This window comes from Pinus tabuliformis, chromosome 3_1 (assembly GCF_031772625.1).
Source record: "Pinus tabuliformis cultivar Carrire ecotype Pingquan chromosome 3_1, CPIR1, whole genome shotgun sequence".
Classification (NCBI taxonomy): Eukaryota; Viridiplantae; Streptophyta; class Pinopsida; order Pinales; family Pinaceae; genus Pinus; species Pinus tabuliformis.
In genome coordinates, this window is record NC_142301.1 from 383495045 (window position 1) to 383518554 (window position 23510).

Genomic DNA, 23510 nt, shown 5'->3' on the forward strand with positions numbered 1-23510 from the left:
GGGTACACTAATACACCTCACAACTATCGGGTGTACTTGCCTACCAGTCAGAAGACAATGGTTCACAGAGATCTCATGTTTTGATGAGCAGAAGGCCATGCGAGTTTCCCTTGAGAGGGAGCTCCAACTACAGGCTGTGGAGGAACTATTGGTTCATAGGGAGGAGGAGCCTCAAACTAATATAGAGTAGCTGCATGCAGAGGTTCCAAGAGTGGAGACATCCACTAAAGCAGATTCTTCTAGAGATGGATGGAAGCGCACAAGAGAAGCTGATAGATTGTTGGAGGATGTGAGAGATAATGTGGGAGCACCATTTTCTCAGTGTAGACATAGGAAGTCACTTGAGAGGTACACTGGATACATGGCCCTTGTTGGGGAATGTGTTGAGACCGAGCCATCTTCCTTTGGGGAAGCAGTGCAACAGCTGATTTGGGTTGATGCTATGGTGGAGGAGTACAAATCCATAGTTCGTAACTGTGTTTGAGACGTGGTACTGAGACCGGGGAACAAGTCAGTTGTGAGTTCCCGTTGGATTTACAAGGTAAATCAAGTTGCTGATGATGGAAGGATCATGTTGCTGCAGTATAATTCCTTTCTTGTTGAGAGGGAGTGTTGAAATGTGGCAATAAGAATATTTCAATTTTAATTTGTCCTTGAATTAAAATTGTGAATTAAAATCGAATTTAGTCTTAAAAACTACTTGGAAATATTTAATTAAGTTATTTTGACTTAATTAGTTGGAGAAATTCAAGTTAGAAGTCTTTCTGAAGTCATGCAGGAGTTATCCCTTAAATTAAGGAGATAAGCCTTAAATTAAAGAGATAAGATTGAGTTATATTTGAGTTGTAATTAGTTAACTCAGTTCATTGAGTTAAGTCCAGTTAAATTAGTTCCAAACTTTTTGAGGAACTAATAGAGAGTTAATAGTCAGTTGATGCATGCATGCACTCAACTAGTGTACTCCAGTTAACTGATGATTCCCTCATCAGAAACTCATGCATGTCTATTCTGAGAAAGACCCAGTTAAGTTAAATATCAAGGACAATGTACTATCAGTTGCATGTGTTTTCCTATAAATAAAACTCATGCATGCAGAAGGAATCAATTCCTAGAGGATTGCGCAGTTCGAACAGCGTGTATGATCAGTGTGTGAGATCAGTTTTCCACTTAGTAAGAGGAAATCATACCAGAGGAACTGCGCAAGGAAATAGGAGCTTAGAGGGCAGAGGAGAAGGCTTGCGAGAAGCCAGGATTGCCTGTGAGCATCTGTGAGGATTGTACTGAGAGTTGGCTAGTTGTGAGAGCTAAGGCTTTGTATAATCTTTATGTATTTCCACCTTGTATGATAATACAGATAGTGGGGTTCTTAGCTGAGGCTTTCCCCAAAGTACTTTCATGTGTCTTGGATGATTGATTCTTCTTCTTTTGGTTATATTGTTCAGCTCGATTAAGTTTGATATTTAAGCTTCTGCAAATTGATAGTAGAAGTAAGTTAAAGTATTTTTCTTTGATTGAGATTGCATTATCGGGTTAATCTATAGTCAGATTTTATACATGGTCTTAGAGCTAGATTTGTAGAGAATTTGCAGAATTTCTACATGTATTGTATTGGAAAGTGTCTCACTATGATAGGCCATTGGATTCACGTGCTGGGTGAGGATTGCACCAATAACATAGTATGAGGGTCTATCTCGTCTATCTCGAATACCAATGTAGAGCAGAGTCGGTGCTTCAACTCAACGAATGGCTTCTATTAGGAATCTGACCAGGAAAATTTTTCTTTTGCCCCGCCCTTAGTAATCTGACTCAAAGGCCAAGTGATACAGGAGAATCCCAACATGAACCTCCGATAAACATTTTCAAGGCCCAAAAAGCTATGAAGCTTTGTTAGAGTGGTCAACGCTGGCCAATCCTAAATTACTTGGATCTTATTCAAATCCACATGCACGCCACACTCATCTATGATGTAACCCAAATATTGGACCTGGCTCATGCCAAAGGTGCATTTCTCTAAGTTGGCACACAGTTTGTGCTGCCGAAGTGTCTGAAGGACCTCCCGAATGTGTTGCAAGTGTTCTTTCCAAGTCTTGCTGAAGATGAGGATGTCGTCAAAATAAACAACCATGAATGAATTGGTGAAGGGCCACAAGATGTCATCCACTAGCCTCATAAAATTAGTAGGGAAATTTGGCAACCCGAAGGGCATAACCAACCTTTCAAAAAGGCCTTCCTTGGATTTGAAGGCAACCTTCCATACATCCGTTGGCTCTACTGGAACTTAATGATGGCCAGACTTTAGATTGATCTTGCTAAAATACTTGGCCCCCTTTAGTTGGTCCAGAAGGTCATCAATTTGTGGATTTGGATACCTGTTCTTGACATTGATCTTGTTTAGTTCCTGATAATCATTGGAGAGCCTCCAGGTCCCATCCTTCTTCTGTACAGGTACAATTGGGCTCCTGCAAGGTGAGGAACTTGGTCAGATGTGCCCTTCTTGTAGCAACTCCTAGGTTTTTCGCTTGATCTCTTCATTTTCGAGAATGGAGCGTCGATATATCACCCCGTTGGGTAGAGGTTCTCTGGGAGTCAGATAGATCGAATGTTTGATGTGACAGTGCAAGGGTACCCCTGTGGGTGAGGAGAAGATGTCCTTGTATTCTTCCACGACCGTATTCACCTACTTCTGCTGTTTGGAGGAACCCTTCCCGGGGGCAATGGATGTGGCTACGATATTCCCCTTACATTGAGAGCGAATAAGAAAGAAAAAAAATTTCCTAGTCTGGGAGATGATCTTACTACATTTCTTAGAGGAGAGCAAAGATATGGTGGTAGGCAAGGCTACCTTTGGTATCATGTATAAATTACTACCCAAAGAAATAATAATAGGGTGGGGTCTAGACTCATATACTACATGTCGCTTCCACAAGTATGTTTTCCTAATAATACATCACAAATATCAATAGGAGAAAAATCACACAGTACCTCATCCGTGAAGGGCTTCATGTTGTAGGGAAGGCAACACTACTGGCGAACGTAGACAACTCATCCTTAGTGAAGCCAACTGATGGTGTACAACTGCGGAAATGATTTAGTCACTAGGCCCAACCATTTCATGAACTCTACTAAAATGAAGTTATTTTGGCTTCCACCATCGACAATGAACTACAACAGAGAATGCTTCACCCACATCTGTGAGTCGAATAAGCATTCCCCCTCCTCTCAATCTTCAGGCTCAATCGTTTGGATCTTGGTGGTGGCGAAACTGAAACTGGGCTCCGCATCAATTATCTGCTTCCATTTATCATTCCCCTTGTTGGGTCCTGACTCAGAGTTGGAACATGCATCTGACTCGAAAGTCTTCAACTTGGCACCAGTGACTGCTTGGACCAACACTCACTTGTATTATGAGTGGAGCTCTTATGGAACTCACACCACTTTCTCGTGTCATTATTTTTCTTTGTAGTGTTATTCCTTGCTTGTGGTTTCAGTGGGTTACCCTGGGTCACCCTGCATAATCTTTGCCCTTTTCTCTGCAGCTTGGGGACACCTTTCCCTTGCTTCAAATTCACTCATCCAAAGTCTCACTTTTTTGTTTAAACTTCTGCTCAATCTTGACAACATATCGGTACATCGTGTCGAGCGAGGAGATGTCTAAGAACTCCATCTCATCCTAGATGTACCTATGTAGGTAGTTGGGGTATTTGAGTGCCAAATATTTCTCAGAATCCTTGATACCCAACTTCGTGCTAAGGGTATGAAAAAAATTAGTAAAATTCGGCACGTCTTGATCCCTTCTTTGTCGTAGCATGGTCCAATTTATGTATTTATCCTGATATCTCCCGATAGGGTAGTACTACTCCTTGATGGTGTCTCGGAATGAACTCCAAGTGGGTGCGACTAAAAATAGTGAGGGTGTATTTTTGTCCTTCTTCTCACAGTATGTTTCCCACCAGTCCTTGATGTGGGTGGCATCTTTAAGAAGTGAAAAAGCAATTATTTTCTCACCTAGAAAAATAATGAATAGAAAAATATCCTTCTAGTAGTTTTAACCATTTATCTATAGTGTCTGCATCTATCTGACCCTCAAATATGGGGATGTCAGAGTTAAATTGTACCTTAAAGGGTGTGGCACTTCTAGAGTAGTTGCTGGAAGGATATGTGTAACCCTTGGGTAGTCGCTGAAGGATCTAGGAAAATTTGTCCATCATCACATTCCTCTGTCACTCGAGGGCTTCTTCAAGCAAGATTTTGAAAGGATCTCCTGCCCCCTTGTCTTTATTCTCTTCTACAATGGGAGGTCGTCGAGATTTGTGAGGCTAGTGTAGTAAAGGTTTGACTAGTTTGAGCCATAACTCCTTATATCCTAACCTCGTTCGGGACATCCAAATAAAAACATAGAAAGAGCAGACCGCTCAAATACCACTGATCCAAACTTAAATAGGAATGTAATAAATTACAGATATAAATATAAATAAGAATATGCAACAAAAATAATACTTCATTTCATTAATATAAAATATTACAATATGCTTACAAACATAATGGAAATAAGACTATATCGGGCAATGGTAGTTTATCTCTGAGAAGAGATGTGGTGGATACATGCTTATGAAATGTGTTACAATGAGGCTTGAAGGCTATTTATTATTGAGAAACAATGGAAAACACTAAACATGCAAAAACCTATCCCTCGAAGATGAAGTGCCAAAATTATGAACCCCGTTTGGGTAAATTGGTAGATCAATTTCCTGAGGTTGTAACCTTGGCATATGATCACCGTTTGATGCGCACAATACCTCGTTAGAAATGTCTATCTGAGGACTATAACTTTTGAGTGGCCAAAAGCAACCACACACCCTTGATGGCCCCAATTTTCCCAAAAAAACGTTGTTTAGGGCCTCAAGACGACTCTAAAAGTTTAGAACTTGAAAAAGTGCCAAAAATAGTAAATTGTGCTACATTAAGGAAATTGAAAAACTAAAAGAGATAATGGTGGAGGCCCAAGTTGAATATATGGGTGGCCACCAAGATCCACGTGGATCAATGATGAAATGAAACTTTTCTTTTCACTAAAAATCTATGTATGGGAGGGAAGAGAACAAAGAATATGAAACATATAAGATGCAACAAAAGAATTGTTAATCAATTCCCCTAATGCAATTATTCCTAATTCCAATTTCACACGAAAAAAACTAGATGCAATGAAAGATGCATGATATTTTTATTTTCAATTTCACTTAGTTTTCAGATGAAATCTAAGATATTTGCCTAATCACTGATAAAAGAAACTATCCAGAACAATGATTGAAACACCAATTCCTTCAAGAAATCAACATCCAAGCAACATTTTTCTAATGACGTAATTGAAAAGAACAAAGAAAAATCTAAACAAATTCTTATCAAAGGCACTCAAAATGAGAAGGAAACAATATGAAGGCTTCCAAGAGACCAAGACACACTCAAGGACACAAGGTGGATTAAATGGAACAAAGTTAATCAGAGAGAAAATCATATTTTTTTTTGCATGAAACAGGGATCAACGCAGTGTAGATAGGGTACTAGTGCTCTACAACACATGTGAAAAGAAGGCCAGGGAGTGTTGCAATTCTCTGTGAGTAGACCAAGGGGAGTGTTGATCAAGGTAAAGCTAAGTTTCGTTACACAAAATGAAATGAATATCAATTAAAGGTCTTCCTTGGGTTGATTCATGATGAGTGAGGAAATGGAGGTTTGTTTAAGAGGTGAAACAAGGGGTAAGGTCAAGGAAAACACTAAGGGAAAGAAGCAATACCCAATGGATTCGCCAATTTGTTATACAAAATTTACGAATGCAAACATAAGTATCTTCCCTAGACCTAGTGGAATGGTTTAGAACAACAAAAAGAAAAGAATATAAAGTTTCCCTTAGAGAAATTGAAGAATTGAAAGAGGTTTACTTGGAATCCGTCGTAAGTTATTATCTCCTCTCGAGTTGGAAGCTCCAATTGTAGCTCTGATTGCTATAATTAGAACATGCACATACAACCATAACAAGCCAAATATATACGACATCTATGTAACATTATCAAATTACTCTATTCAATGGATTAACAAAGCATTCAAATTCATGAATGTAAACATGACATAACAAATATAGGAAAATGATATACTATTTGTATTAATATGAATATGAAGTATTTTGCAACAAATAATAGTAGTTGATCTTATAGAGATCTGCCCAAGTTGACTTGTCCTTCCTTGTCATAAAACACACCTCAATGTCACCATAATGCATGAACATGATGAATCTCTTAGATTCAAGGCGGCAACATAAGGGTATGATTAGTCTCCAAAACCTAACCGTGATGTTATAGATGGCTGTAAATTTATAGGAGAGTGTGGTAATTTAGTTATTCCTATCTATTTTCCAATCTAGGCTTGAGATACACTTGAGATGGGAAGATGAGCTTAAGAAATAAGAAGTGAAATATCCAAGTTAGGATCAGATAGGATTCAAAATTCTTATCCAAGGTAAATGGCTGAAATAACTCGAAGCTTTTGGAAGAGGAATCCTCAAGATTCTTTTTAACTTTCAAGAATTTCTAGAATCAGCACACCCCCAACAAAGGACATCTTGCTGCTGATTAGCATTGGTGCAAAATAGAGAAACATGCTTTTGAACGCAGGTCCCTATAGGACCAGTGTTCAGTAAGCCTTAAAAGAACTGATTTGAGGCAATGAGACCAATAAAATCAGGGATTTGGGAGAGTCATGCTTATGGATTTATTTATAAATTTATTTTTGGTATTCCATGGCTTCCTACATGGGTCTTTTCAAAGGCAAATTAAATGTATAAAATTATTATTTTTAATTTCAAAATCTGAAGCCCTACGACACTTAGGGTTTAATAAGGAAAAAATATATTATTCAAAATTTTCACACATATGTATGTTTTATCATGTAAACATTTTGCAAGATCTTTATGGAATTATGATAACTCTCAACCTCCAACATTCTCTTCAATGGTTTAACTCTAAATCCTTAAGAATATTTATATGTTTGAGAACTATCATATAAAGTTAATATCTACAGTTATTGGACTATGTATTACATGCATTGGAATTCTTTACATTTTTATAATTTGAAAGAAGGGATTTCTTACATTTTTCTCCTAGGTATATAGAATATTTCTCATTTGTATCTAAATACTATTTCTGCAACTCTCTTTAATTATGTTCATGCTCCTTACACATATACAATATTTTATTTTTCTCTCAAGAATGTAACACTCAGTATAATAAGTTAATACAAGTAGATTTTATCGCCAGAAAAAATGCTTGTTGTGTTAATCTTGTTATCATCCACATCGACTTTGCACACATTCCAATGTTTTTGAAAATAATACACCATTACATAAGATTACATAAACTATATGTCATATTTTATATATCATATTGATGTTGATCTGATTATTAATAATCAACCTATTGCCCAGCACTGTACATGTCCTTCCGATATAATGTTTACTTAATACAGAAATGTTGAGATTATATTAATTTTACTTTAACCATTATATTAACTTAAATAATCTCAACTTGAAAGGATTATATGAACTTAAACAATGTCAACTTTTGAAATTATTATATGAATTTAAACCATAACTTTGGAAATGAATATAAAATTCAGAAACAAAAAATATAAAAAATACCTTATTTTTATTATAATTAAAAAAATTATATATTAAATTAAGCAATGACAAAATGCATAATATTTATAGCTTCATAACAAATCTATTTGTCAAAACCCACAAAGATAGTTATTGGTTTTCCTAAATAGTTATTATATCCAACCATTCTGACACTAAATAGTTAGTGATTCTTGACCAACTAGTTACTTGCGCATTGGTGTGTAGTGGCCATCATATTGTTATTTATTAATTGATCTTCGTCAAATCCTACCCACCACACAAGGAACCAATCCATGATTATTGCACCATTCCATTAGTGTTTATGTTGAACAAATTGTGAAACACTTGATGACAACAAAATTTAGTTAGGATCTCACTTATTAGCTGATTTTTCCCTCTCTTTAATTCTAGTAAGATGGGAGTTTTCCTTCGTATTTATTACGATTTCGCTCTTTTTTTGCAGCCCTTCACCCAATCTCTCTTCTTTGTAGCTACTTGTTGGGTTCATTCTGGCCGCTTCGTCTCGGATAAGCAGTTGGGCTTAAGCGTAAAGAATGTTATTCTAGTACGTGAGCCCCTGGCATGCATGTCTGTTGTGTTATTCAGTTCGTTCAAAACATATTCATCTTGTGCTTGCCTTTGTAGGTTTTTCAAATAGTCTATATCTGCCAACTTCATATTCAATCGCCTTAGAGAGTAAACATTGGCTTACATCACTTATTCTCCTAATGAATCGAATCAAACAACATAAGAATCAAATTTTCGAACACCAGTAATATGAGAGAGTATTTCTTCTAGCTGTAGTGCATCTGATTATCTTGTATTTTGTTGTTTTTCCATGGTAAATAGGTAGAAAATGTCTGCTAAGAGTGCCTTATGATTCCCATTAAAACCTCATAGTTGTTTGCAAAAGCTGGGAGGCCGTTGTGAAGCACCCCCAATTCTATAAAGACAGAAGAAAGTTTGGGACTTCCCAGCAATGTATATGTTTAGTGGAACTTTGGGAATATCCTGCTTACGCTAATGATGATTTGAAATTTATGGTTTATGTGTTTGACCCTCTGTGAGGCACCCGTGAAACGCTTCCTCCACTTCCCCATTTCCCTGGTACTCATAATGGGATTGTAGTTCTTTCAATCGGAAGCTGGCTTTGAGAGATGTCCGATCTCCACCTAGCGGAGGCACTCTACCATTTTCTCATCAGGAAAGTGGATCTGTGGCGCAGAAATGCCGAAGATGGACTCCTTTAGGATGCAGGTGGACATGATGATTTCTTGCGATCTGCAGCTGTCTACAATGTGTATGAAGACGAGTGAAAGGTTATTCCTGAGGTTATATCTAGAATCAAATCACACGGTTTAAACTTCCACTTTATGAAATATTCTTTAAACTTCCTATATTCAGTGCTTTCTATATTCAATTTTTATCACGCTTTTGGTTTTATTTTTACATCATGGTCACCAATCTGGATACACACCTTAATTTATTTTTCAATTGAATAGCCTGCGAGAAAAGATATCTAGTGCTTAAAATGTAAATTCTGGGGACTTTTATTTATATAATCAAACGGGAAATGAGAAGGAACAACAGTGGCAGCTTAACAACAATTCCCTGTTCCTAAGACAAGCTAAAAAAGTAAATTTCAAATCAAGAAAAATAAAATATCCATAAGTTTTGAAAACTATTGGCTATGTGAATATAACTTAAATTTCACATTAGCAGAATCCCTTAATCTTTTATTTCATAGCTCTATTAATAAAAAAAAATCACAATGGAAGAAAATCCTTTAAGCTTTTATTTCCTTGCTCTACTAATAAAATAACAAATTATATTTATTACCATGTAGTTAATAAATAAGAGAGTTTAACATACGAAATTTTTTAAAGACAATGTTAATTTATTATAAATAAAAATAAAATATATATAAATTATTAAAAAATGTTGAGAGTAAAATCGAGGAATTATTATATATTAGTTTCTATTTTATTTTTCGTAAATATAAAATTAGATAAAGGTTGATTATCACTGATAAAGAAAATAAATTTGAAAAGTCTAGAAATGGAAAAGCTAATTTAATACTTTTGTATGTGTTGTCCTTCTAATTCTTTTTAGTCCATGTTGTACTAGTCAATCATAACTGGGTCTGTTTTATACAATGGGAGAATCTTCAAAATTTTGACAATGGAAGTTAAAAAACTCTGTGGCTCGTGTATAAATTAATTTTTATACTGGAAACTAACAAAACTGATAATATAAATATAATTAATTTATGTAAATTAAAAAATTTCTAAATTTTCAACTCAGTGGCTCGTGTATAAATTAATTTTTACATTGGAAACTAACAAAACTAATAATATAAATATAATTAATTTATGTAAATTAAAAAAGTTTTAAAATTTTCAATCTTTAAATTATGTAAAGGTATAATTTTGCAACAAATAATTAATATAAAAATTAGTCGGATTAAACTGATACATAAAATTTGTATGACAATTTTCATTAAAATAATCAATTTTCATAATATCTTTTTTTTTACTTACGATGTGTTACATGTCCTAGAATTTACATGTGCCATGACATTGAAATATACAACATAAATTTTAAGATGAGAGTAAAGTATGCATATAAGATTATACCTTGATAGGTTCACACAATCAATATTGTGTTTAGTTCTATAACAAATTTCCATAATGGAAAAATCTACATCATGTTGATGTTGACCTTGTTTATATATCTCTCTTCTCATAGCTTGAAAAAATGTATTTTTGTTAATGTTTACCTTATCATTGGGGCAATTATTTTCTTGCTGGTCTTGATTACTTGTGCCAACTTGAGAGTGGAGATTTCCATAGTCTTTCATATTGCTATAAATTCACATAGGGAGGCTCATTATCCTCTATTGAGTTTGGACCCATTCCAAAGTTATTGAGGTTGTGCCATCCATCTCTTAGAAAATATATTTTCTTGGTGGTGTTCCCCTTGCTATTCTCCATATTATGCTTGCACTCATTTCGAAGTTGTTGAGATTGAGTTTGAACCCATTGCAAAGTTATTGAGGTTGTGCCATGCATCTCTTACAAAAATATTTTATTGGTGGTGTTTCCCTTGCTATTCTGTATATTATGTTTGCACCCATTTAGAAGTTGTTGAGATTGTGTCATGCATGTCTTGCTTACTTCTATCTATTTCATTGTTGTAAAAGGTGTTCACTTAGTGTGGTTGGCCTTACCATCCTCCATATTGAGTTTGTATCAATTTTAAAGTTTTTGAGATTGGGTGGGCATACATTTCTTAGAAAAGATACTTGGTGATGTATCCCTTGCTATCCTCCATATTGAGCTTGTATATTCATGTCAATTTCAATCAAAAATACTTCCTTGGTGGATTTGACTATGCTATCTCCCATATTGAGTTTGCATTGCTTCCAAAGTTATTGAAATTGTGTTGGGCATGTCTTGTTTACTTTTGTTAATTTCATTTTTAGAAATGTTGCTTTCTTAATGGTGTTAACGCGGGCTATCTTCCATATGGAGTTTACAATCATTCTAATGTTCTTAACAATAATGCAAGTCAATATCATTGTATTGACCTTGATATTTTCCATATTGAGTTTCTACAAATTCCAATGTTCTTGAAAATAAAGCATATCCATTTCATAGTCGAAAAGGTGTTTGCTTGGCGTTGTTGACATTGTCCATTGAGTTTGCGCCCATTCCAATGTTTTTTATAACAATGCACATCAATTTCATTGTTGGACAATGTGCTTTGTTGGTGGTGTTGACCATACTAGCCTTTATATTTAGTTGCACACATTCTAACGTTTTCGAGAATATCTTGAAAAGACATTTTCTTGGTAGTGTTAACATTGTAATCTCCCATATTCAAATTGCACACATTCCAATATCTTTCAGAATAACATCAGTATATTTTATTGCAAAAAAAGTGTTGATCTTGTTATCTTACATATAAAATATGCACATGTTCCAATATTCTTAACAATAATACACTTATTACATCGGGTTACCTAGACTACATGTCATATTAAATACATCATATTGATAGATAATATTAACTTTGTTATCTTCTAAATATAATTTTCATTTAACACAAAATTATTAAAATTATTTTATTGAAATTTTAAAATTGACCATTATTATACCAAATTAAATATAAAATGTTGCAGAATAAATGTGTTTATAAATTTATTTCTCAATTTCATAGTTATTGGTTTTTTCTACTTCTCGAGTTGGCTCACTGGTATTAGCGCGCCCATCGTAAAATTCTCTATTGCTGGATTTTTCTCGAATTCTACCCACCGCACAAGGAACCAATCGATGATCTGTTCACCACGCCATTAGGGTTTCCATTGCACAAATTGCGAAACAAAACACGACAATCGCAAGCCAACTGGTCCCTTTTTTATTAGTTAAATGCGGTGCCTCATTCATGCGAGATCTCTGTTATTGGCTCATTTTTCCCTGGACTTTATTCCGTTTTGACTTGAGTTTTCCTTCATTTATTTCGACCTCGTTCACATTCTTTGGCGCATTCGTTCCATCTCTCTGTGTTGTGGTTATCAGTTGGGTTCGATCCGGCCTGGTGCGGCATCGAGCAAGTGGTTGTGTTTAACCGTTCTAGGTAAGAAGCTGAGTGTAGTTCTGGTACATGAGCATTTGTCTTGTCTGATTGCTGTGATATTAGGTGTCCGTCTTGTGCTTGGCTTTGCAGATTTTACAAACAGTCTTGGAACGTAAACAGTCTGCTGTGGTATTCAGTTCGTTCAAAACGTATTCGTCTTGTGCTTGCCTTTGCAGGTTTTTCAAACTGTCTGTATCTGCCAACTTCATAGTCCATCGCCTTGGAGCGTATACATTGGCTTATATCGGTTATTCTCCTCGAATCAAATTTTCAAACACCACCAGTATCAGACCGTGTTTCGCTGTAGTGCATCTGATTATGGAGGGTTTTGTTGCTCTTCCATGGGAAATAGGTCGACATTGTCTGCTAAGAGTGCCTTACGACTCTCATGCAACCCTCGGAGCTGTTTGCAAAAGCTGGGAGGCCGCTGTGAACCACCCCCAGTTTTACGAAGACAGAAAAAAGTTTGGAACTTCGCAGCATTTTATATGTTTAGTGGAACTCCGGGAATATCCTTCTTACCATGATGATGATCTAGAATTTGTGGTGTCTGTGTTTGACCCTTTGCGAGGCACCTGGCAAACGCTTCCTCCCCTTCCCCATTTCCCTGGTTCTCACAATGGGATTCCACTCTTCTGTGACTGCGTTTGTGTCAATCGAAAGCTGGTTTTGATGGGCGGATGGAATCCGTCCGGTCTCTACCTAGGAGAGGCACTCAATACCGTTTTCATCTATGACTTTTCATCTGGAAAGTGGAGCCGTGGCGCAGACATGCCGGAGATTCGAATCTCCGGTGCTTTCTCGGTCTCACCTGAGGGACTCCTTTACGTTGCAGGTGGACACGGTGACTACGAAGAATTCCTGCGATCTGCAGCTGTTTACAATGTGTTTGAAGACGAATGGAAGATTCTTCCTGAGATGCGTGAAGAACGGGATGAATGCTATGGTGCTTTCATCGACGGTAAATTTTTCGTTATTAGCGGTTATAATAGTGAGTTGAGTGATGGATTCAAGTTGAGTGCGGAAGTTTATGATCCAGAAACAGGGGCATGGACAACGCTGGAAAATATGTGGACGGTCGGGGAAGGGAAAGGCCCACAGTCTTGTGTGGTCGCTGCTTCTTCTGGGCGCTTGTACTCGTTCCAGGAGCAGCAAGGGGCGATGGAATATGACTCCAACGAAAACGTTTGGAGGGCAGTAGGTTCTCTTCCAGAAACCCTGACAACGGTTTCATGTTGTGTACCGTGGCGTGACAAAATTTTTGTTTGCGGTCATGCTGAGAGTAATGGCGAGGTTTTCTATCTGTTTGAGCCTCCGCCTACGACAAGTGCAGCAATTGCTCCAGCGGAAACCACTGGAATGTGGACTGCCATTGAGAAACCAGAAAAATCTCATGTGGAGTATGTTCAGAGTATTCAGTCCGCGGTTGCTTTTGAGATTTGAAGTTAAATAATAGTGATAATTACCATATTGCTCGTTGAACACAGTAAAATGAATGTATGCGCGAACATGGGTAAGAGATTTTACATTCCTGTAATCTGGTAATATATTTCAGAAAATGATGTGATATTCTTGGATGTAGTTAGACATTCTATTGCATGTGGATCCTATTGATCAATGTTACTTGGTTTTCAAAATTGTAGAGTTTTATGGCACTTGAAATTACAATTTCAGAGACTTAACAATGTTGACTGATTATTAATAATTTCAAATATTTCATGACATTCCAGAGTACGAAGTTGAAACCTTAAATTTTCTTTCCAAACACATCTCTTTTCAGCTTTCATTTTTCAATCTCACTTCACCAAAATCATATACACACTTTATTTCTAGAGTCAAATCAGACTACTTAAACTTCCAATTTATGAAATATGTCAATTCAATTCTTAGTTTTCAGTAGTTTATATTTATTTATGTCATGGTCACCCATGTGGATACACACCTTCATTTGTATGTCAAAAGAATAACCTAAAAGAAAAAATATGTGGCGCTTACAACACACGATCTCGTCTCTTGCATCACCATAGTGACATTTATTTACATCATCAAACGGCAAATGTGAAAGAACAAGATTGGCTGCATAACAGCAATTCCCTGCTCCGGAGAATTTCAAATCAAGAAAAAGAAAATTCTAAAATAAATTTAGCTTATCCTTACATACAAATACCTCGTTTCACCGCTAAGGCAATGCTAAGAATGTTTGAATCCATATTATCGGATGCAATGGCCACCATTATTGAAGGCCCTGAAGAATAATGGTGTTAGTCACTTGAGAATCACAGCAATCAAATTATGGTGTTCGTGGGGATATCATTTTCGTTCATGAGGGGTGATTGTAGTAGTGAATTGGATATGGTAGTTATCTCACATGGTTAAATCCTGGTCAGCGCACGCCGGTGGAATCCCGAGGCTGTTACGCTGGGTACGGGCCCGCGTCCTGCGTGCAGGATACGGGCCCAGCGTCCTGCGCTCGTTGCAGTTGGATACAGGGTCCACTTCTTGGAGAGCTTCGTTGTCTGGAGGAGCTGTGCACCAATTTCGAGTGCCAGACCATGGGCTTGCAAAGGCAATGGTGGAAGGCTTATTCTTGCAAGAGCAGTGGTGGAACCCGCCATCTCCAGAGAGTACGTGCGGCCCAGCTGATCCCAAAAAATCCAACCTTCTTGACCTCCCTCTCGACTCTCTAGTGTGGTTATGGTGAAGGTAGTATAATTGTTTTGTTTTCTTGCTAACAGCACAGCGTTGATCAGAAAACAGGACGTAACAAGCATGTTTTCTTATTGGATGTGAATAGAGTTGTGATTAACGACTGTGTTTCCTTTCAGTTTAGGATCGGGATGACGTTGTCGTGTAAAATGTAGGGATTATAAATTATATGATGTAGTGATTATAAAATGGGTATATTTTAAATTATATGAGGTAGTGATTATAAAATAAAAATAGTAGTGTAATGGGTTATAATTTTGTCCAGAAAATAGTGAAAATTTAGGTTATTTAGTTTTAAGATTTTGAGCGTCTTAGAGATGTTTTTGATAATATTGAATCTGTTTCCACTATTCAAGCACTCTTATTACTAGATTTTTTGAAATAAAAAATAAGTAGATTTCCACTAAAAATAACTTTTCTAATATATTTTAAATTTCAAAAAATAATAATAAAACATTATTTATTTAATTAAAAAAAATAATTAAAATAATAAATATATTTAATTTAAGTTGATGTATTGTAGTTTTTTTTTCTATTAATAAAATTACACATCATTGAATTGAAATAAATATTTATATCTATATTGCATCATTTTAATTTCAAAAAGGAACATGATCTATTAAGCTTTTAAGTCCAAGCTATTCTCATAAGAAAACAAATGACATTTCATTGAGATTAAATATGGAATGCTATAATATACCTTTTAAATGTCGAGGATTCTCCCACTATATTAAGTTGTGTGTTAAGTGGCTAGGGCACTAATAAAAAACAATGGAAAACAAAACACCAAAGTATAATTTATTGGTGAGCACAAACCAAAAACAATGGGAAAGCAAGTCAATTTTTTTTTTTATAAAAAGGATCTTCCAGATTTTAGCTTCTTCATTTGTGATGCCAATAATGCCACTTGCACTGAAATTCTCTAGTGCATGAGTGTTAAGTGAAATGGTCCATAGGACCAATGCTATGACCAAGGGCCCAAAACAAAAGGCACTAGGTCTCTTGGCTCCCCGTAATCACTAGTGCTTTCTTTGTTTTAATTCGAGGCAGTGAATAGAACTAGGAGGTGATGGTGGTAAAAAACTTTAATTGTAGTGCAATGTTCTGTTTATTAAGGTTGTTTGTTAATGAGATTATCCAACACTCATCAATACTCGCAAGTTTTCATTAATTCCACAATGGGCCGATGGCAATGAAAAAAATACAGTTGACATGATGGATTTATGTCTTCCATACTCTACTAACTAACATGACAACTTTGCGCTTTTCGCCACTACACGACCTTTGGCGCTTTCCTCATAGGGCAATGAAAATAAATTGAACTACAACAAATGTGAAATGTCACATATTTTAGGCTCGTTATTTGATGGAAGCACTAAATGCTTATCAGATCAAAATGTGCAAAGGTGTTTTTCTTAACACCTACTAACCTCCGATGGTCGATGGCCAAGAGATGAGAAACATTATGTTATAACTCTACTCGTAGAATACAAGCCAAACAAATATTTTTTTTTCCTATATGTGTTTATAGCATTGGTACTATTGTCACCATGTACTCCCTTATTCTTCTACAATGAACTACATAAGACCTAGTTCAAGGATATATGTTATTGCACTTCTATTCCATGAGCATATTACAAGTATACATTATCACTTTTATCACATGGGCATGTTACAAGGTATACACTATTACACTAATCCCTAGAAAGTTACCTTCACTCACTCCTCACTTAGGAGATTCTTCTTAATTCTAGGTCTAATATAAACATTGAATAAGTATGGTGGAAATACCCTCTTAGTCAATTAAAAGTTACATGCTATAATGGTTGCAATGGAAATATTATTTCATTCTTTGTGTTGTTATGGACTGCATCTCTTAACAGCTATGTAAGACCTTATGATATAATTTGTTTTATTGCGTTACTATGAAATAAAATTCAATTTAGTTCCTATGTTCTAAAGTTGTACGATTCTCATAACCTCTTTGCCAAGTCCAATATTGGTTGTCCTTCTCCTACTTGGGAGATTAACCACGCAATTAGAGTTCAACATGTATGCCTACATCATATGGAGGCCATGTGACCGTCGTAGCAACAATTCAATGGTTGGGATGGAGATATGGCCATCAAGGGTCACGATTAATCTTCATAAACATAAACACTTTTGAACCCTAATTGTTGAGTAATTGTGCCCTTTCATTGCCACCTTCTCCTTCTTGTGACATCACCTCAGCGCTTTCTGTCAATATTTGGCATCTAGCCTTCTGTGGATGCACAAAGGTCATGAAGACAAACAAAATTTGCATGCCTCCACCATTTTTTACTCTAGGCATTCTCACAGGTAATTTCTTTGATTCTTATGGTTGGATTCAGTCCCTTTCCTCTAAAGTTTCTTTAGGAAGCATTTCCCTAATTTTTTCCCATTGTTTAGTGTTTGTTTCCAGTGTCGACGATAGTATGATGGGTATTCCATCTACAGGTATGATGCCACTTCGGGAAAATGTTTCCTTTAAGGTTACTAATAATTTCTTAGTGGTTGTATTTTATGATTTTTTTTTGCCTCTCTTTCCCTGACTTTGTGCTCATCTCCATTTGAGGTTGACTAAGCTTGTTTTTCCCTCTTTTCTTACAGGAATCATCAAGATCACAACCCATCGATGTCATGGCCTCAACACTTGGAGAAAAATTCTAGGTCTTCTGTTTCCAATTTAACTGTGTTTCAAGAAACCCCTCACCATTTGGGTGTTCGTGCTTACTTTTAGATTCTGATGATCGCAGTTGCATTACTTGCATAGGATCGGTTTCCGTCCATCGTTTACTGATAATATTATTAGCTTTGGTTTTCTGCTAGTTGATTTTCTGGCGTAGCTCATACAAAGAACCCATCTCCTCGACCCAATCATCCTTTCACAATTCAAGTTATTTTCTTTATTTTTGTTTCTATCTTCTCTCTAACTCCTACTATGTTAATAACCATCACAGAGGTTTCTAACTTCTTTACTTTCATTGTTACTTTTCTGCTATAGGTGGCAGTAGCAGTTAACCCAAGAATTCGAGCAATCCTACTAGTTGGACGGTTGGAGAAAAAATGTAAGGTAAGCTACAACGTTCTCGTTACTATCAGTAGGGTGACATGCAATATTCATAAAGGTCATGCTAGTCCTCTCACTCTATCACCTCAATTCATTTCAAGCTATGTCTCTCGTTTTCTCTTTTTCCTTCTTTTTTTATGGATCCTACAGCCTATACCATGCCTAAGCATATCCTTCTTTGATTAGTTATAGATTGGAGACGACCAATGGTTATTGTTTCAGGTAAGGCGTTCACTCCCCCTCTATTGTTTTTATTACTTTATTCACCCAATTTCATAATGTTAATTACTTATACCTTGTTCCCCTATCTTTTAGGTACAAAAATACATTCTTGAAGCACTATGTTTTCTCAGGAAGCTACTAGAATGGTCCTCACTTACCTGTGCCTTTTATCTCATCCAGGTCGGTTACCTCGATTCTCTAGCATCAATCAAATTTTGTGACCCTTTCCAACTTTCATTATTAGCTGGTGTTGTCGGGGATTATTTCTATGATAAGTCAGAGAGTCTATATGATGATTAAGGGAATTTCATTTGGGAATTCTTCTCGTAATCCCTCATTCAGATACGAGTATATGTGCCATTGTGATTCTAACTTTATAACTTTATGAACCATAATTACTGAGGCTCAAACCTCTGGTTACCTGGTTGTGTGGTAATATCCCCACATGATGTAATAGACTTACGGATGTTTTATCTTTCTCATATTTGTGTCAACTCAACTATTTAAGGCATGTGTTTGTTCAATAATTGATTTCTTGGTCTAATTTATTCCACAAAAATTGGTTCCTGATTTTTATTACTGTAACGAAGTTTTATGAAATATGAAATGTGCATATACTTGTATTAATTTGTCTCCCATTTCTTTTCAGTTGTTGAATTAATGTGTGATTTGTCTCGCTACCAGTTGCACACATATTTTCCCTGTTTGTGTTCTTTGTTTTGTTAATTCTATTATTCTTTAGTAATTTTCAGTACTGAGATAAATGAAATAATTTTCTCCTTATTTATATTCTTAAAGATTTAAGTTTACGAGTTTCTCCACTAGAAAACATATTTCCTTCACCTATTTGGTGTGAGTATTACAGCTGCTCTAGTGTCTCGCTTTGGTTTTCTAAAAAGAAAACAAATCTATTACGAATATTATTGTAGCTTCTCGTATGCCTAGTTCCCTTACCCTTAACATACTCACAAATTTTTGTTGTTGCAAGATTCAAACCATACAAGTACTATTTCTCTTCATAACACAAAATAAAAGTGTTCATTGTAGCTAATAACGCCTTATCTTTACCATTAAGGCTCATGCTATTAACATAAAAAGATAATTCACATCATATTAATCATTGTATCAACTCTAAGACCCACTAAATTGACAGTCACCGTACTCATGTTCTCATAATATTAAAACCCAACTATAACCATCTAATTTTGTTATTTATGAGTACCTGCACATCCGTTGTGAAATCAATCTAGAATTTCATATCACATCGAATATGTAGTCTTCGAATAGTCAAATTCATAATTATCGAATCCCTTCCTCATAACTGCAGAACCAGTTACTAAATAATCTACATGCATATTATCAACGTTCCAACACCGATAATTAAAGATTTTACTCACATATATAAATATAAAATATAACATCAAAATTTACATATAATTACTGACATACTGAAAAATAAGAGGATGTAACAGGTAATCTATAATGAACAAGAAAAATAATAACATAATAATTAGTCTAGCCGGTATCATTGTTGGGGATTCACTTGAGAATTTTACACATGTTTCTCCACCCAACCTTAAATTGAGTGGCTCCAATTCGCCCATGAGATGAGATGTAATTGCCAAGGTATCAATAACCTCTATTGATCCCTTCAATATGTATTTTATACCTTTCTTCAATGATTCATTTTTTCCTTTAATGGTGTCCCGCTTTTGTCATCCTCAATGTCCAAATGCCTAGGCTTTTCCTTAAAGGCCCACTTTTCTCTCCTACAGTGCTTTATTCTTATCCAAGCTTAGAATATTTCCATAGATAGTGAATTAATGGATTTTCTCTCCCATCCATTAAATCTTATCCAAAATCATGATCATGGAAGAGCTATCTCAATCTCATATTCATATGTACCATTCCCAAGTACTTTCAATCACATTTATTTGTTTATTAATAAAATTATTTATTCATATAAGTACTTCAATGTACTTCATGGCTTTTCCACCATTCCTATTAACATAATTCAATCTAAACAAAAATAACATTACAACAATGGAGGGATATTACACATTATAGATTGTACAAGTTTAACCATTCTAGGACAACTAACATGGTTATACTGTCTCATATGGTTTCATAAATCAATGTTCATTTTGTGTAAATTGGTTGTTGGGGGCATGCTCTTATCTCTCATCTTGTTTTTGTTTATTTTGATCCTTCCTAGTCCCCAAGTTTTTTATTTTGGTCATAGCATGGTATTTTGAGGGTCAAGTTTCAAGGCCTACTCCATGTCTACCAAGAACTTTGGCATTTGGGATATTTCCCACTTCCTTCAAAATTTTTCTTTATTCATTGATCCTTAGCACATCGGTAGAGCTCACGGATCTGGGGGTCCAACAATGACAAGAGGTAGTTCCTCTAGAACCAACCCGAAGGCCTTGAAGGTTGGATTTTCCCCTTTTTAATGTGGTTGTTGTTGGATGCCAAATCGGGCCATCTTTCTATCCATTTCCACTACCCTTTTTGACCTTTTTGCACTCATTTACCTATGTTGTTATGTTAAACTTACAAGGTAAATTCCCCCTTACTTGTCCTATTGGTATATTTTAATTAATGAAGTAAAACGCACGTAGTCTATCTATTTGTAGCACTAAATTGTGTGTTTGACTGCAACATGAGAACAGGAACCCTCAACTCAGCGTATTGCAACAGATCTGGCAATGGCCGATAAGAAGGAGGTCGCACAGCTCGAGGAACATGCTCCCTGAACTATTCTTAGGTCTTCTTGCTATCTCAGACATCTGATGCTGATACTGTTTCAACCAATGTATGTCTTTGTATTTGTAGTTTCTATGTTTCCAGGAGATCTGTTAATCTCCCTCGTTGTGTATAAATTGCAGGTTGATCCTGTGAATGGGGGTTCACTCATCAGTGTTGTAAACCTCTGTTACCAAGTAATAAAAGATCATCCATTTTTCTGTTCTAATTCTTTTCGTGGCTAATGCAACCCTGATCAGAGAGCTGGGCCCACTCTTGTACTCAGGTGCTGCGTCTTTGTGTGTGTGTGATTTATCAGTTTATGTTTGTTGTTACAGTTCTTTATTGTTTATGATTATTTCTACAATTCTGTAAATTATTAATCTTGCATTTATGTTTTGAAGCTTAAACCACAAACCCTTGGTTGGGAAAGATTACACGCCTGCCCCTGCATATACCTTGCGTGTTGCTTTGAAAGGATACGCACCGAGATTGATAAGATTTATGTCGGAATAAGGTAGATAAATCACCCCTACCTAGACACTAACATTTTGGCACCATTGCCGGGGAGGCTAACAAGGTGCAAACAACGATCTGGACTGACTACAGGGTCAATCTCTCATCCTAGGGAGAGAACGCGTTTTCTCACTCTGCTTTAGGTCATGAGCGTAGGTACTCTTTTTGTTTGTATATTATTGTTTTTCTGAGTATTTTGGGCCATTCTCTCATCCTAGGGAGGAAGGAGTCTTTTGACGCCCTACTCCAAGCCTTGAGCTCAAATTGTTTTTTTCCTAACTTGTGTGTGCTTTTTTTTGGGAAATCCATAGTTATTACGCTAGGGAGGGACAATTTTTTTACACCCTGCTTCAAATCTGGGAATATTAGGGTTTCCAATGGTTTTTTATTGTTTTTGGTTCTTGTCCTTTGGGAGGGAGGAGTCTTTTGACGTCGTACTCCAGGCTTGAAACCCTAGATTTTTTTGCTCTAACTGCATTTCATTTTGTGAGTTATTTCATCTTAGGGAAGGAACGGTATTTTGACACCTTACTCCAGGGTTGAAGCATTGTAGGTTCATATAGAAATCCCCCATCAATCCAACTTTTGTATGAACAAGGAGCCAAATAAAAGGGGTAGAGGGAGATCCCCAAGGAGGGGAAGACCAGACCTGGGAAGAAAAACTTATATACAAGAGATCATAACAAAGGCTGAATCTGAAGCATCCTCTAGCGTAGCTGTGAGACCAGGAGCAAGAAGGGTGAAGTCAGAAGGACAATCAGTGGAACTGCCAGTATCGGCTGCGGCATTCTATGGTAACTCAATGCAGCAGGTTCCTTTGACCATGGAGGAAGCATCTAGCAGTGGACCTGATCCAGAGAATCTTGCGCTGGTGTTAGCAGAGGAGGAAGTTACAAGCAGAGCATCGGTAGAATCAGACTGTTCTAGTAAAGGAAAGGGAGTTACAGCCAAAGGATCAAGCTATCAGGCCACAGGAGAAAGAGACGAGGAGATATTTACATCACCAAGAGACTGGAGAAGTGCCACCAAAGCAACTCGAATTATAGTAACAAAGAATCCTTAGCCACCCTCTACAGAGCCTATTGAAATCCCCAGTGATTATTGGAAAATATTCATGGCTCCTGCAAACTCCACCATCGATTTCCCTATTGGAGATCTGGGAACCGGTGCACCTACAAAGCCTATTCCATTGGCAGCTTTACCAACCTTCCATGGGCTTATCTCGAAAGACCCTGACACATTTCTATTTGAGTTTGATAGAGTATGTTGAGGGTATGACTACACAACAGATGCCCAGAAGCTGAATATTTTCCCTTCCACTTTGAAAGGGATGGCTCTGCGATGGTTCATGGGCCTTGGAGGAAAATCCATTTCTACATGGGAAGATATGCAGACGGCTTTCTTGGAGAAATACCAGGATTACTGTAAATCTCAGAACATTAAGGAGGAACTCTTCAAGTTCACACAGAAAGAAGATGAAAGCTTGGAAGATTGTGTGGAGAGGTTCAACTACACCTTACAGAGGTCAAGTCATTCTGACCTGGATAAGGAAATATTAAAGATTATCCTCCTTCGATCCCTTCGAGAAGACTCGATGGAACTATTGAACATTGTGGGAAAGGGAGATATCTCCAAGGAGAAGTTCGAAGATATTTGCAAATTATGTATTTAGTGCTCAAGGGGGCTTGCGAGAAACAAGTAGGGGGTCCCTTCAGTAAAGGGATCTGGTGGGGGCATTACAAAAGAAGAAATCAGAAATTTGCTAGACAACCTGAGAACAGATATCCTCAGTACCCTGTCAGCATAGATGGATACTTTGCAAGTAAAACAAAAGCAGCTAGAGCTGGATAGGACTATGGTAGTATTTTTCCCGAAGTGCAGAAAGAAGCATCTGGAGAGGGAATTTCCACTAAATTCCATAGA

At 36.5% G+C, this 23510-nt stretch overlaps 1 protein-coding gene across 1 annotated transcript in view; it reads left to right on the top strand.

The window, feature by feature from the left end:
- LOC149187331 (F-box/kelch-repeat protein At1g80440-like) overlaps positions 1–13747 on the top strand; it is a 37739-nt gene extending 23992 nt beyond the window's left edge. The window contains exon 2 of the mRNA XM_089409627.1: positions 12395–13747. Within this exon, the coding sequence (XP_089265753.1) occupies positions 12395–13747 (1353 nt within the window). The remainder of the gene's footprint in view (positions 1–12394) is intronic.
- Positions 13748–23510: the final 9763 nt, after the last annotated feature.